Here is a 13,833-nt window from a genome sequence, read left to right on the forward strand (position 1 = left end):
AGAGAGACTGCTGAAGCAGGTAAACCTTACTTGCCTATCACAATAATGTGTAATAGGGTTGTTGATTAAGGGGCTTTGCCTTCCAGCTGTAGTCAGGGTTCAAGAAGTGAGTTAGCTCTCCAGAGGAGCTAGGCTTTGTTTATTGTTTTCTTTAAAAAAAAAAATTGCGCTGAAGCAGTGAATACAGACGGTGACCCACGAGCGGTACTGATTCTGGAAGTAAAGGCTGCCACACCGCATAGGACTAACAGCTGTGAATGGAGTATATGCCGAAAAGGGTGAAAATTGATGCAAGACTGTGCTGAAGCAGGGAAACTTTTACAGACGGTGACCGACGCATTGTACTGATTCTGGGAATTTAAATTCACCACCCAGCTGAAGTCAAATACAGACTCTGCAAAAATGGGGAAGAAAATGTGTTCCTGGTGTAAAGAACCCAACCACACGGAGCAGTGTCCCTTCAGGCCTTAGGCTGGGGCCATAGAGGTGGTAGCAGGGCTGAGGTGTGCTGACGCTGAGGCTCGCCTGCTGAAATCTGCGCGATTTCATGCCCATGCAGGCGAGCCAGCGGGCGCGATCGGAAGCGGGGGGAGACTGAGGGAGGCGGGGCAGTGACGTCACTGGGACAATCGCCTGCGACGCACTGACGTCAACGTCACGGCGCCAACGTCACGGTGCCGTGGCATTGACGCTGCTCCGCGCTGATTGGATGTTTTCAGCCGACAGCACTCTGAAAAACAGCTTGGCTGTCGGCTGAAAAATCCAGCGCCTCAGCACGCCTGCGGACGCTCGCGTGCGCCCCCTCTAAAGACATCCTCATTGAAGATGCAGGGGCTCAGCGCGGAGCGTCCGCACGGCTCAGCGCGGCCTATCCTTCTATGGACTCTGCCTTATTCAGACGATGAGAGGGAATGCATGCACAGAACTGCTAATGTAAAACGTACCCAAGGGAAGAAAAAGTCTACAGAGATGCCTGTGAGAGCTGCGACCTCTACAAGCAAAATATGCCCACCTGTAGGACTACCACAATCTGGGGTTCTAGCAAATACAGGGATAACCGTTGCAATAGCGCCTCCTGAGGTCGGGAACAAAAATACACCTGATAGCCCCAAAATGGAGGACAAGATGCGGCGTTCCTGTAATGAACCCTACCCCACGGAAGAGTGGCCCTTCCAGTCCGATAAGGAGGAAGATATCTCTTACGGGTAACCCGAACCGAATCACACCCACAAAACACCCCAAGAATGGTGGGGGTGCCTGAACTCGGTACGAACTGAAAAGACCGCTCTCTATGATGACGAATGTGATCGGCAGGAGGAAGAGCGGGAACAGCAGATCACTGAATATTTACGCTACCTAACACAACTGCAAGGAAAACATGGCGGATACAGTGAAGCTGCTGAAGTTTCAAATAAAGACGGAGACCCCAGTATCCTTGATGGGACGGAGTCGTCAAAAACAAAAAAGCGGAAAAAGAAAAAAGGGTCTTCACTTACCGTGGAAGGAACAGACACATCTGCAGATCCCGCTGAGGAAAAGGGGGTCCGAAATGCCCTGCAGTCTAGAGAAAATGGAGAATTCATCCCACGGATGACCGAATATCCAGAGGGCCAAATGCAGAAGTCGTGTACCCCAAAGAAGTGTCTGTCCGGTGCTAAAAGTGAGAAACCCTCAACCAACCATACCAGGGAAGCGGAACCAGAACCAATGAGTGACGATCCCTTGACCAGCCCTGAAGATGCCCATAAAATTGCCAGGCGTGACTGTGATCTGCTCCGGGAACAATTGAAACTGAAGAAAGATGATTACGCAGAGCTACTGAAAAATAACGTGGAGCTACAGAAGATTGTGCTCACGATGTACTCTGGCCAGGACAGAATTGGACGATCTCAAGACTGAGCTAGATACTGCAAACGCTACTATTACCACCATGGATGAAAAACAGAGTCAATTCGATATAATGATTGCTAATCTGAAGCAGAAGTATGAGTATGCACTGAAGGAGAGATTACAGTCTTTCAGCAAGAGGTTCACAGTCTTCGCCTAGAACTGAATGCCTCACAACAAAAGGTCAACAGTGTCCGGATAGAGGTGGACGTATTCCAGAAGGAGGTTCACACTCTCCGCAAAGCACTGGCTGTCTCACACCAAGAGATCAGCAGTTGTTGCACAGAACTGGAAGTCTCTAAAAAGGAACTTCACAGTCTCACTAAGGATGTGACATGGGAAGATCATTTTATCTTAGCGACATGCGATGTCGCATCCTTGTATACAGTAATACAGCATGATCAGGGATGTGCTGCCACGAAAGGGTTCCTCCAGGGAGATGACACTTTATTAGAATCACAAGTTAATTTTATTATAGATAGCATTAAGTTTATATTACACCACAATTATTTTTGGTTTGGTGACACTTTTTATTTGCAAAAATGTGGAACGGCGATGGGGACGAGATTTGCGCCCAGCTACGCAAACCTATTTGTAGCAGATTGGGAAAATGACAACATCTGGAGTGATAACGAGCTGGGCGCGGATCTTGTCACCTATCGCCGTTACATAGATGATATTTTTATTATTTGGAGTGGGGGAGAAGACAAACTCATTACATTTTTGGACAATATGAATGTAAACACATGTAATCTTTCTTTCACCAATGAGTGGAGCAACACAGCGGTGAACTATCTAGATTAAAACATCTATGTTGAAAATAAAATGTTAAAGACAAGAACACATTTCAAAGACACTGATAAAAACAACTACATCAGGAGAGATAGTTGCCATCTATCTAATTGGATGGACAACGTTCCAATCAGTCAGCTGATACGCATTAAAAGGAATTGCACCGATGTAGAAGAGTGCGAAACACAGTCAGATAGGATCCAGAGCAAATTTCTGGAGAGGAATTACAATGAGGAACTATTAAATGGTGCTAGGGAAAAAGTTAGGAACATGAATAGATCTGACCTATTGAAAGTAAAAGATAAGACAAAAAAGGAGAACAGGAACTTTGAATATGCCTTCCTTACGGGTTACAATAGGGAGGCAAATGCGATCAAAAAAATCCTATTTAAACATTGGGATATATTAAAAAATGACCCTGTCTTAGGCCCAGTCATCCCTAATAGACCTAGTATAGTATATAAAAAAGCCAAGAATCTCAAAGATCAACTTGCACCAAGTGCTCTGAGAAGTAAGAAAAACTGTATAGATAATAGTTGGCTACATACAAAGGGGTTTTATGGATGCAAGACATGCACAGCCTGTCGGTTTAAATCACCTAACCAAAACCAATTTGTATCAAACGTTACAGGCGAAAGCTTCCAAATATCAAGCTTCATAACCTGCAGGACAGACCATGTGGTTTATCTCTTGGAATGTTCCTGCAGGTTACAATATGTTGGAAAGACCATAAGGCCTGTACGAACAAGAATATTGGAACATATTAGTGGGATTCACAGGAAGCTGCAGAATCATAGTATTCCAAAACATTTTTCTGACTTCCATGCTGGTGAACCGACAGGCCTGCATTATCAAGCTATAGAGCATGTTCTGCCACATTGGAGGGGTGGCGATAGAGGTTTAGAACTATTGAGAAGGGAAGCGTTTTGGATCCACCGCCTAAAAACTATGACACCAAGGGGCCTGAATGCAGAAATAGATCTGACACCCTTCCTAGTCTGAATATCTAACTGAATGTAATCTCCTCTCCCCTCCTTTTTTTGCCTCTCCTTTTTCCTCTCCTCTAGGCTCAATATACCCTATCTGCGTGTGTTTTCAGATAGTGACATCACACTATGTGTATTAGCACTGATAGTCAGAGATTGTATAACACCTTTTGATATGACATAATGTATAAACTTTTTGGAATGTGTATGAGTCTCTATCATTATAGATCTTTAGAGTAGATTATACATGTCCTGTTGTATGTTGCGTTTGTGTTAAAAACATGTATTGAGAACATGTTTAAAAATGTAAAAAATATATAAATTGCATAAATATGTATATTATAATGTAAATGAAATGTCATTCTCCACCCAAATTTGTAGTCACTTATAAACACTAAAAATTATATAATGAGTACTAAGAACCTAATTACCTTATAAGTAATATCTACTTGAAGTTTCCCCCTAATGTCAGCTAGCATTAAAACCAATTAATTATAACACCAGATACGAATTTAACTATCCCAGAAGCATCTGTATTGTTGTCTAGGATTATTCACACAGAAGCAGATTCTAAGTAATTTAGCTAGATGAAATAATAATGAAACTAATACTGACATGAATATAAATTGGGTCACAATAAATCAGGTTGCAATATAACAGCAGCAACTTGAATTATTCAATTACATCAAAATAAACTAAAATTGCCCATTGTCAACTGCTGACTTAATACATTTATTCCTGAACAAAAACGAATCCCCCCCCCCTTTTTTGTGATGCAGCCTCTATTGTATACATAGAGACTAACATAAGTCTCAAGGAAATTTTTAAAAGAAATCAGCCTAACTTCATTTATAAAATGTAAATTGCTAATTATAAATCAAAATACTATTAAACTGCACTTGATACTCCATATATATATTCTAAGTGCTGAATAGATATAATTTTCCTGTAGATGGATAACATTATATAAAGATTAACACCTATGAGAATGATGTTTCATCAAGAATCAAAGTATGTAACATGTGTAATATAGAAATCCTAATTGGAACAATCATGTAAAGATTGGTCACCATAGCGCTGATGTAATTGTCTGCATTGATTGTATAATTAGACCAGAGAGGGTATATAAGGATATTCATTAACCCCACAACTCACACACTCCTGACGAAGCCATTGACAGCTTGCTGAGCTGGGCGAAACGCGTAGAGTGGTGTTTTGGTCTAGTGAGGGATCCGTAGCTGTACCTTCCACTGAGCAGTGACGTCACACGCGCCGGAGGAGAAACTGAGCTGAGCATTCCAGGTTGCAGACGGCTGACATCCAGAGCCAGAGAGGAGGCGGTGAGATCCGAAAAAAAACCCTAGAATCACTGTGATTGTGATAAATGCATTTTTAATTCTGGCACATTGTAAGTGCACATTTTATATGCTCATATTCATTTTATAAAGTTTTTGGAAAGACAGATCGCGCTATGTAGCTTTGTTTCCTCCCATATGTACACCATGGTTACCCTGACGAGATAAGCCTGGAGGGATATCCACAATACACAGCTACTACCTGGGGTGGCAGCCCAATCTGCCAACTGCATACTTACCACTTACATCTTGTGAGTAGATAGACCAGCAGAGCCAAGATATTGTCATTATTATTTCATCATAGTCTCAACGTCTGCACTTAAATTTGCACTGTTTTTCTGTTTTTATTTCCCTATATTTTGCTCCTCCTGGATTGTTTGAAATATCACTAAGGAACTGGACATCTCTCAAAAAAATATCCTCAGTCTTAATACGGATCTTAAAGTCTCTCAGAAGGAGCTTCAACCTAGAGATGGAGGTCTCACGCCATGAGACCAGGAGTCTCAAAGCCGAAGTGAGTAAATGGAAGGGGGACTACAAGGAGGCCCTGAATATTACAGAGACTGCAAAAAGAGAAAATTTAAGATTAAAAGAAGAAAATTCTGATTTGACAGACCACGTCAATGAAAAGAATGAAAAGCTGCACGAGCTTGAAAAAATAAAAACTTTTGGAGGATGAAAAGTTTGAAGCAGAGCACCGACTGCAGAACCAACTGCAAGGTCTGCATATACACCTCCAGAATGCTGAGGAGAAGCAGCGAACTCTGCAGGAAAAAAATCTGCAGGCTGCTAAGGAAATACAAGTGCTGCAGGAACGTCTGATTACCGAGTGTGTCCTCACAAAGCAGCATGATAAACTGAAGGCTACCCTAACCATCACCAAAGCATCGCTAGAGGCTAAGCTTAGAGGCCAGGTGACTCGGTACAAGAGGGAGCGCAAAAAGGTCCAGAAACTGAGACGAGTATCTGTGGCCCATGCGAAGAAGTTCACAGTGCTCCACAAAATAATGAATGATAGGTGGAAGCAAGCTCAGAGAAAGCACAGGGAAGAAATAAAGACCCTGAAAGGAGAATGGCGGCAAACACTCAAGAAACAGAGTGAGACTATGCAGACCAGTACAGATGCCTCCAATACGGGAAATGGTATTGGCTCTGCCCAAGCATCGGTATCCCACATTAACTAAGGCCCATGAGGACAAGGGTTCAGTGAGAGCTGGGGGCACCACTCACCTTCAAAACAAGATTACGAAGTTTGAGCCACCTAAGAAAGCACTAGCCAAACCTGCAACCACCCAACAGGCAACAAACAGAGGTAGGAGTGCAGAATCAAAGCCAGAAGAATCCCTAGCTGAGGAAGCTGAAAAGATAGGACATTATCTGGAAATGGTGCTGGAATCGCAACGCAATCCCAAAGCTGAACTGGCGACTACATTGAATGGGAAAAGTGCAGGAAGACAACTTCAAGAACTGAGGGCTCAGGTGGCTGTTCTTGGGCGCTCTTGTGATACCATGAAATGGACATTTGGTGCTAAAGTGGAGTACATGGGAAAGATGGCGAGAGAAAGCAATTTGCATAAACGCTCTGCGACTGTCGCCATACAGTCTGCCTACAAAAAGAGGAGCGCCCGACACAGGGGTAAGCTCATGACCACGTGGTCAGTAGAAAGACTGGACTTGGAAAAAGTTCTCCTTGAGCGATTGAGGACTGCTGATCTCAAGCACCTTCTGGAGGAGACACTAGTAAACTGGAGGAAGGGCTCCAATCCAAGCAGGACTGAGGGTTCTCCTCCTCCATCAACTCTCATTCAAGTCACTGAGATATCTCGAATGAGAGTGGAAGGATGGGCTTTGGCCGTGGCAAGCCCGAGCTTCCCACAAACAGGGGAGTTATGTAACAGGGGACTTATCCCTGTTCAGAAAACTTGCCTCTAATCCAGAAGTGTGCTGGTTAATTGACCAGCACCTGGCTGATTGGAGGTTTGTTAGAGAAAAGGCTCCTCCTGAGACAGAGAGATTCTTCCTGAGCTCACACGTGAGTTGAGCTGACCCAGGAAGCAGAAAGAGCAGAGATATCCTTAGTCTCACACGTGGGGCTGACCAAGGAAATACTGCACATGAACAGATGTCTTGAGCTGCAAGCCGACAAGACAAAGGGGGACAAGATTCTAAACCTGGATCCTGGATCCTGACATTGCCTTATCACACAAGGGTGTGGACAACAGGAGAACAGAGAAGCATCCCCCCATCAACTACAATAGACAGATAAGACTTTTTCCATATAAGACTGTTATCTATATCTCTCTCTAGATATAGATATATAGATATATATATATATCTATATATATATAATGCTCTATGATTTGGGCTGGTGAATCGCTGGGCTAACCCCAGTTAATGAGGGCTGGACTACAAGTGTATATATACACTCCAAAAGTGGAGCAGATTTGGTTTTGCTGGTTTTCACGTTTGCTGTGTTTAAAGCGACAGGCACAATAAAGCCTTATTTTAATTTCACCTTAAAACAGTCTCCATTGCGTTCCTCTGCACATGTCCTCTTACCGTGTGCTACATCGCTTCTTTTTTTTATATATGTTTTCACTTATGGCAAACTTATATGCAACCAGGGTTAATACACATGGCTACTCTAGCGAATTCACCTCTCTGCTCTGCAAAGCACTTTCAATTAGTTCATATTAACCCCTTACTCAATTGCAATCATATCTCCACTACCCAAGTCATATGCAAATATATATATATATATATATATATATATATATATATATATATACTATATATGAATCTTGGGGGTGTGTGAATCTTGGGTAGGGGAGTTTGAATCTTGGGTTGGTTGGTGGGTGGCTGGGGGGTGAATCTTGGGTGGGGGTGTGTGAATTTTAGGATTGACTAACTTCTGATATGGGTTATGCGGTGGCAATCTGATTCCAGCATTGCCAATCAATTCAATGTCAGTTCGCATGGGAATCCAGTGAGATAACCAGTGTTGTCTCATTTTTTCCAACATCAAGGTGAAGCGTCACCTTCAGGCATGGAAATAGCTTGAACAAAACTGGATACCAATAAATTAATTTCCGTCTACACAAATGCCCCCACATTCTGCCACCTACGGAGTTGTTTATTGCACTTATATGTATTCCTACTTTTTCTGTATATATTTCACCGTGGTATTAGACTGCAAGGAAGGAAATCCTTTCCCCAGTGTATTTACCGAACAGTAAAGTTTACAGCTCGTTTCCGTACTTGTAAGTTTAACTCACTGTATTTTTAAGTTCTCTGTGTGCTCACACTGTTAAGTGCAGCATACATGTACATGGGGGCACTATATCACCGCAGCTCGTCAACAGTCAGCTGGCAGAATTATTTGTGGGGTTATTTATATAATTGCAATTCAGTATGTGTCCAGCAAATGGCACACTGAATATCGTCGCCATGACCACGCAGCAACTAAAGTGGTGTGCAGTATGATTCTGATACACAGTAGCCGTCACGGTGTGGCAAATTACAAATACATGCAATACAGTATCTCTAAACTGTCTTTTACTGTACTAAAATACTTTTTAGTCTTCGGTTTTTATGGCCATAAGTGGTAGGTTACATTAAAATGAATAGGATATCATACTATCATATGAAATCAATCGGTTACATTGCATTTAGATTGAAGACACACACTAGCGCCGCCTATCCTTACTGCAGAATACTACGGCCGCAGCTAAACTCAATTTTTACTAAGAAATGCCGGGGATTTACACGTAGTTTTCTTCTTTTCTGTATAAATAATGATATTTCTCACCATGGTAAAATTATTACAAAATTAAAGCGGTTTTGCAGAACAATTGCAAAAAATCAGACAAAAAAAAAAAATATTAGGATAAACTTTTGTTTTTTTGGGACTTTATTCCATTAATGTGTTTTCATATTATGGATTAGTTTGTGTCTATGGCCAAGTTAATAGGATGAACACTATTTTGTGTTTATATGACATATCATGTTATAGAACTTTAAAAATGCCTGTTTCTTTGTACTGTGCAGTATGTGAAGCTTACATATATATGCCGTTTGTGACATTCTATTACAGACTCAGCAGGCAAAGGCCATTCACATTTTGCTTACAGGGTAAAATAAACAGCGACTATGAATGCATGATATCAGAAGAGAAAGTAGGCAAACCAGGCTGTAAAATGGAATGCAAATACAGAAAACAATACTGAGAACATTTAAAGCAGCAGCTCAAGCAATATCCTACATGTGTTTTTTTTTTTAATAAATCAGTTCTGTACAGTACTATGAAAAAATACATTTTTTAATGTTTCTAATATAGGAAGCATTTCCAAAGTGACAAAACCTTCCCCCTTCTGTTAGGCTCTGGCTCGAGTCCCATCCTCTCTCTAGCAGTGCACCAATTGTATCTAGTAACTGCCCAGTCAATCATATTCCAAGACTACATTGCCCACAATGCTGTGCAAGAACTGAATTAAATAGCCCAGAGCAAGCGATTGATTACAGGAGAACAGATCGATATGCAGTTTAGCTAATCACTTGTCAGTGTGCAGATTGTATTGATGCATAAATTGAATGGGGAAAAAAAAAAATATATATATATATATATATATAAAATACTGAGTTAAGTTATGGTGAGTAAAAAAAGTGACAAAAACCCTCCACAGGAAAGCAAATATGCAAATACAACTGTATGCTCATCTGCATGTCTTAGGCAGGTCTGCAACCCCGCCTTTCCCCATTATCACCCAGCATACAGCACTTCCACTGCAGCAAGGGATTCTGGGAAATGACATGCAAATGAGCACACAGTGTCACTTTTTGCCTCAAAAACCATTTTTAACATGGTTCCCTATAGGCTTAAGCTTGCTGCATGGTCACAGCTTTGAGCACAGCCAGGGTTAAGGTGCAAAAAGTGACACTGTGTGCTCATTTGCATGTCATTTCCCAGAATCCCTTGCTGCAGTGGAAGTGCTGTATGCTGGGTGATAATGGGGAAAGGCGGGGTTGCAGACCTGCCTAAGACATGCAGATGAGCATACAGTTGAATTTGCATATATATATATATATATATATATATATATATATAATTTTAAAACGGCAGCTTGAACTGCAGCTTTAAAAGGGCACTCTCATAATGAACTAAAGTCAGTGTCCTATTCCATAGGTGTTGGTGATCAACCCCATTTTTTAGACAATGAAGAGAAATATAGGTTTTTAAGTTTAAAACTTGCAATGTCTCCATAGCAGGGGTAGCCAATTCCAATCCTCAAGAGCTACCAACAGATCAGGTTTTCAGGATATCCCTGCTTCAGCACAGGTGATGGTGTCAAAGACTAAGCCACCTGTGCTGAAGCACGGATATCCTGAAAACCTGACCTCTTCGTAGCTCTTGAGGAATGAAGTTGGCTATCCCATTACCCAACAGACCATCGCCTGAAAATGTTACAATGATCGTGAGTTTTAGGCCGAGTTCAGGGTGGATGCCACGCGACGTGCGCGTTCGTCACAATTTCGGGTTGTTCGGTGGGAGTTTTCAAACTGAAAACAACACCGGCGGAAAATTACAAAGTTACAGGTAAGGGCTGAGATACAAAACAGTTATAAAATAAAGATGTTAGATTAGAATTGCCCTAAAACTTAACAGCACTAGAATATCTCACAATGAAGTGCATGTGCAGGATGAACTCCCTTCCATTTGACAGAGTATTATGGTTATGTCCACATTGTCTCCTTCAATCAAGCCAACAATTTGAATGTAGTCTCCCTGAAGTGCACAATATATTATGCTGCCTTTATAATTATTGGGGACAGTTTCTAATAAAACTGATATGATTGTGCAATTCATGTTTTTGATTATCTTAAGTTCCTTTGTGGTTTTATACCTAAACTCTATTGGGCGAGAGGATTCAGTATCATACATTTTGATCAAGCTGTATGCCTTGAAATGTAACACAATCTCTGGTATGATACATAAACCACAGACTTTATTCTTTTATTTTATTGATCTATACAAAATCTGCAGAGCGTAAACATTTTATTAAAACAATCCAATAAATATCCCATTTTTAACGTTAGTTTCTTTGTTGTTGGCAGGTCTCTCTGGCAGAGCAGTGATTAAATATATATTTAATTTGTTTTACGTTATTTATTATAGCATATCTCATAGCAAAACTACATCAAACTGGAAAAACACTTTGGCACAGATCCACACACCTCTGCTTGCATTGAAATGCATGGGAGTAAAGGTGTGCTAAAGCTTAGCAGTCTTATGTGGACCTGTGGATTTTAATTGCACACGATTAGTAGAAGAGATCTGTGCATACCCGTAATGCAGGTGTTCTCAGCTCCAGTCTTCAAGACTCCCGAACAGGACAGGTTTGAAGAATATCCCTATCCCAGCTTCAGCACAGGTGGCTCAATCTTTGACCGAGCCACCTGTGCTGAAGCAGGGATATCCTGATCTGTTTGGGGGGTGGTGACCCTTGAGGACTGAAGTTGAGAACCTCTGCCGTAATGCAAGAAATAGGTGGTCATATCCACCATAACAGAACAAGTGCACAGATCACCTTATTTATAAGTACAATATTCACCACTGCACTACAGTATAAAGGCACCCAATCTTCACTTCTATTTGTGTAGATATGGTATGCAGTAACAATATTCATTTCACACCACTCCCATTTGCAATGTGTTGTTCTGCCATGCCACAACAGCTCTACAGTTATCTAATAAGTCCAACCATAACTTCACTGATATCCCATAACTTTCTTCCGACTGAGTCATCCATAGCTTTTGCAACAAATTCTCCTCTTTGCAGTCACCAAAGTACTTCCCGGAAACCCCCTCTACTTCTGGCGAGGATGCCAAATAGATCGAATTCTGAGCTCCTTCCAAAGGGGATTTAAAGAAAGCCCATGATATGACATTGAAAAGGGGCTTTATCAATATAGGAATATTGAGGTATCTTCCTAAATTAGTTCTGACGATTCCAGGTGAAGAACATTTACAGTAACCTCCGTCCCTTCCAAGCGCCTTGCAAGTTCCCTGGTGAACAGAATGTTAGCCAGCTTACTACGACTATAAGCAAAGCTTTTACTGTAACTCTTCTCACTGTCCAAGTCGTCGAAATCGATTTCGCCGTATTTATAAAGCTTGGAGGGAAACGACCACGATCCTGCTGGGAGCAGAGCTTTTCAAGAGGCCGAGAAGGAGATTAGTAAGAAGAAAGTGACCAAGGTGGTTCACACCAAACTGCATTTCAAATCCATCCTCCGTCTTCATGTAGGGGCACTGGAAGACTCCTGCGTTATTGATGAGGACATCCAGCCGAGGTTCTTCCTTTAAATTGTAAAAATTATTACAATCAGAGATTAAACAAGATCAGATTTTATGAAAACGCATTATTTTGAGACCCACATATTTTCCCACAGGATAGACCCAAAACACTACATAATAGAAGCAGAGAATTGTTCGAAAAATAGTCCCAATAACTACAAATACACAATATAATTAAACAAAATCATAGTAAAAAAAATCTAAGACATTTGTAGAGAATTGGATTCCCTTTATTACACAATATAGTACGAAGTCAGGTAAGATAAAAAAAATATTCTCAACAAACATTGGAATATCCTGCTACAAGATCCTCTTTTACAAGATTGTCTACCTAAAAAAAACACAATTAGTCTTCTCTAAAGCACCTAATTTAAAGGACAAACGGGCACCTAGTGCTTTAAAAACTAAAATGAATAGCACTAAAACAGTAGAAAAAAAAAAAAATCAATGTGGCTTAAAGCAACCCCATAGGCCAAGCATGTCAAACTCGCGGCCCACAACGAGTATCTGGCGGCCCAGCCAGTGTGTCCCGGTTACGGCGGCGGTGAGGAGGATGCGGCAGCTGGTAAGTATTCTCTATGTGAGTGAATGTTGCCAGGGGATTGGATGAAGGACCGCATGGGTTTGAATGAAGGAGGCGGGGCTTAGAATGTCGTCCGGGATGCAGGGGATTGGTCGCAGGCAGGTCAGAGGAAGCCGGGGGGCGGGGCTTCCGCTTTGTGCAGAGCACACGGTGAGTGTGCCTCTGCCTTCCCGCTCCTCTGCCTGCTGCGCGGTGTCCCCCGCCGGGAGGGCAGCCACAGGGACCCGGGGGCAGAGGCGCTCACCACCTTGGCGCCCCCCCCCCCCCCTTGGTGCTCCCTTTGCCCCCGGTCCCCTTGGTGCGGGAGATGGGCGTGGGGGCAGGCAGTGGTGGTGTGCGATCGCTGGCGGGTGGTGGGTGCAGCGAGAGGCTCAAAAAGCAGGCCTTTCCTCTGTCCCCCGCCCCCCCCTCCCTCCAGTCACTCACATCCGTCGCTGTACTCCACTTTGTGTGTGTGGGGGGGGGAGGGGGAGAGTGTGTATGTGTGTGGGGGGAGTGTGTGTGTGTGTGGGGGGGGGAGTGTGTGTGTGGGGGGGGGGAGAGTGTGTGTGTGGGGGGGGGGAGAGTGTGTGTGTGGGGGGGGGGGAGAGTGTGTGCGGGGGGGGGAGAGTGTGTGTGTGCGGGGGGGGAGAGTGTGTGGGGGGGAGAGTGTGTATCTGTGGCTGTGTGTGTGTGTATCTGTGGCTGTGTGTGTGTGTATCTGTGGCTGTGTGTGTGTGTATCTGTGGCTGTGTGTGTGTGTGTATCTGTGGCTGTGTATGTGTGTGTATCTGTGGCTGTGTGTGTGTGTGTATCTGTGGCTGTGTGTGTGTGTGTATCTGTGGCTGTGTGTGTGTGTATCTGTGGCTGTGTGTTGTGTGTGTGTATCTGTGGCTGA

The 13,833-nt window shown here is 42.8% G+C and overlaps 1 protein-coding gene across 1 annotated transcript in view; it reads right to left on the minus strand.

Moving 5' to 3' along the window:
* Nucleotides 1–11,002: 11,002 nt before the first annotated feature.
* Nucleotides 11,003–13,833, minus strand: part of RDH14 (retinol dehydrogenase 14) — a 7,546-nt gene continuing 4,715 nt past the window's right edge. Inside the window, 4 exon segments of the mRNA XM_075598421.1 lie at nt 11,003–11,833; nt 11,836–12,030; nt 12,033–12,195; nt 12,197–12,376. Of these exon segments, the coding sequence (XP_075454536.1) occupies nt 11,760–11,833; nt 11,836–12,030; nt 12,033–12,195; nt 12,197–12,376 (612 nt within the window). The 3' untranslated portion in view covers nt 11,003–11,759.

The sequence above is a fragment of the Ascaphus truei genome, chromosome 4, assembly GCF_040206685.1.
Source record: "Ascaphus truei isolate aAscTru1 chromosome 4, aAscTru1.hap1, whole genome shotgun sequence".
Classification (NCBI taxonomy): Eukaryota; Metazoa; Chordata; class Amphibia; order Anura; family Ascaphidae; genus Ascaphus; species Ascaphus truei.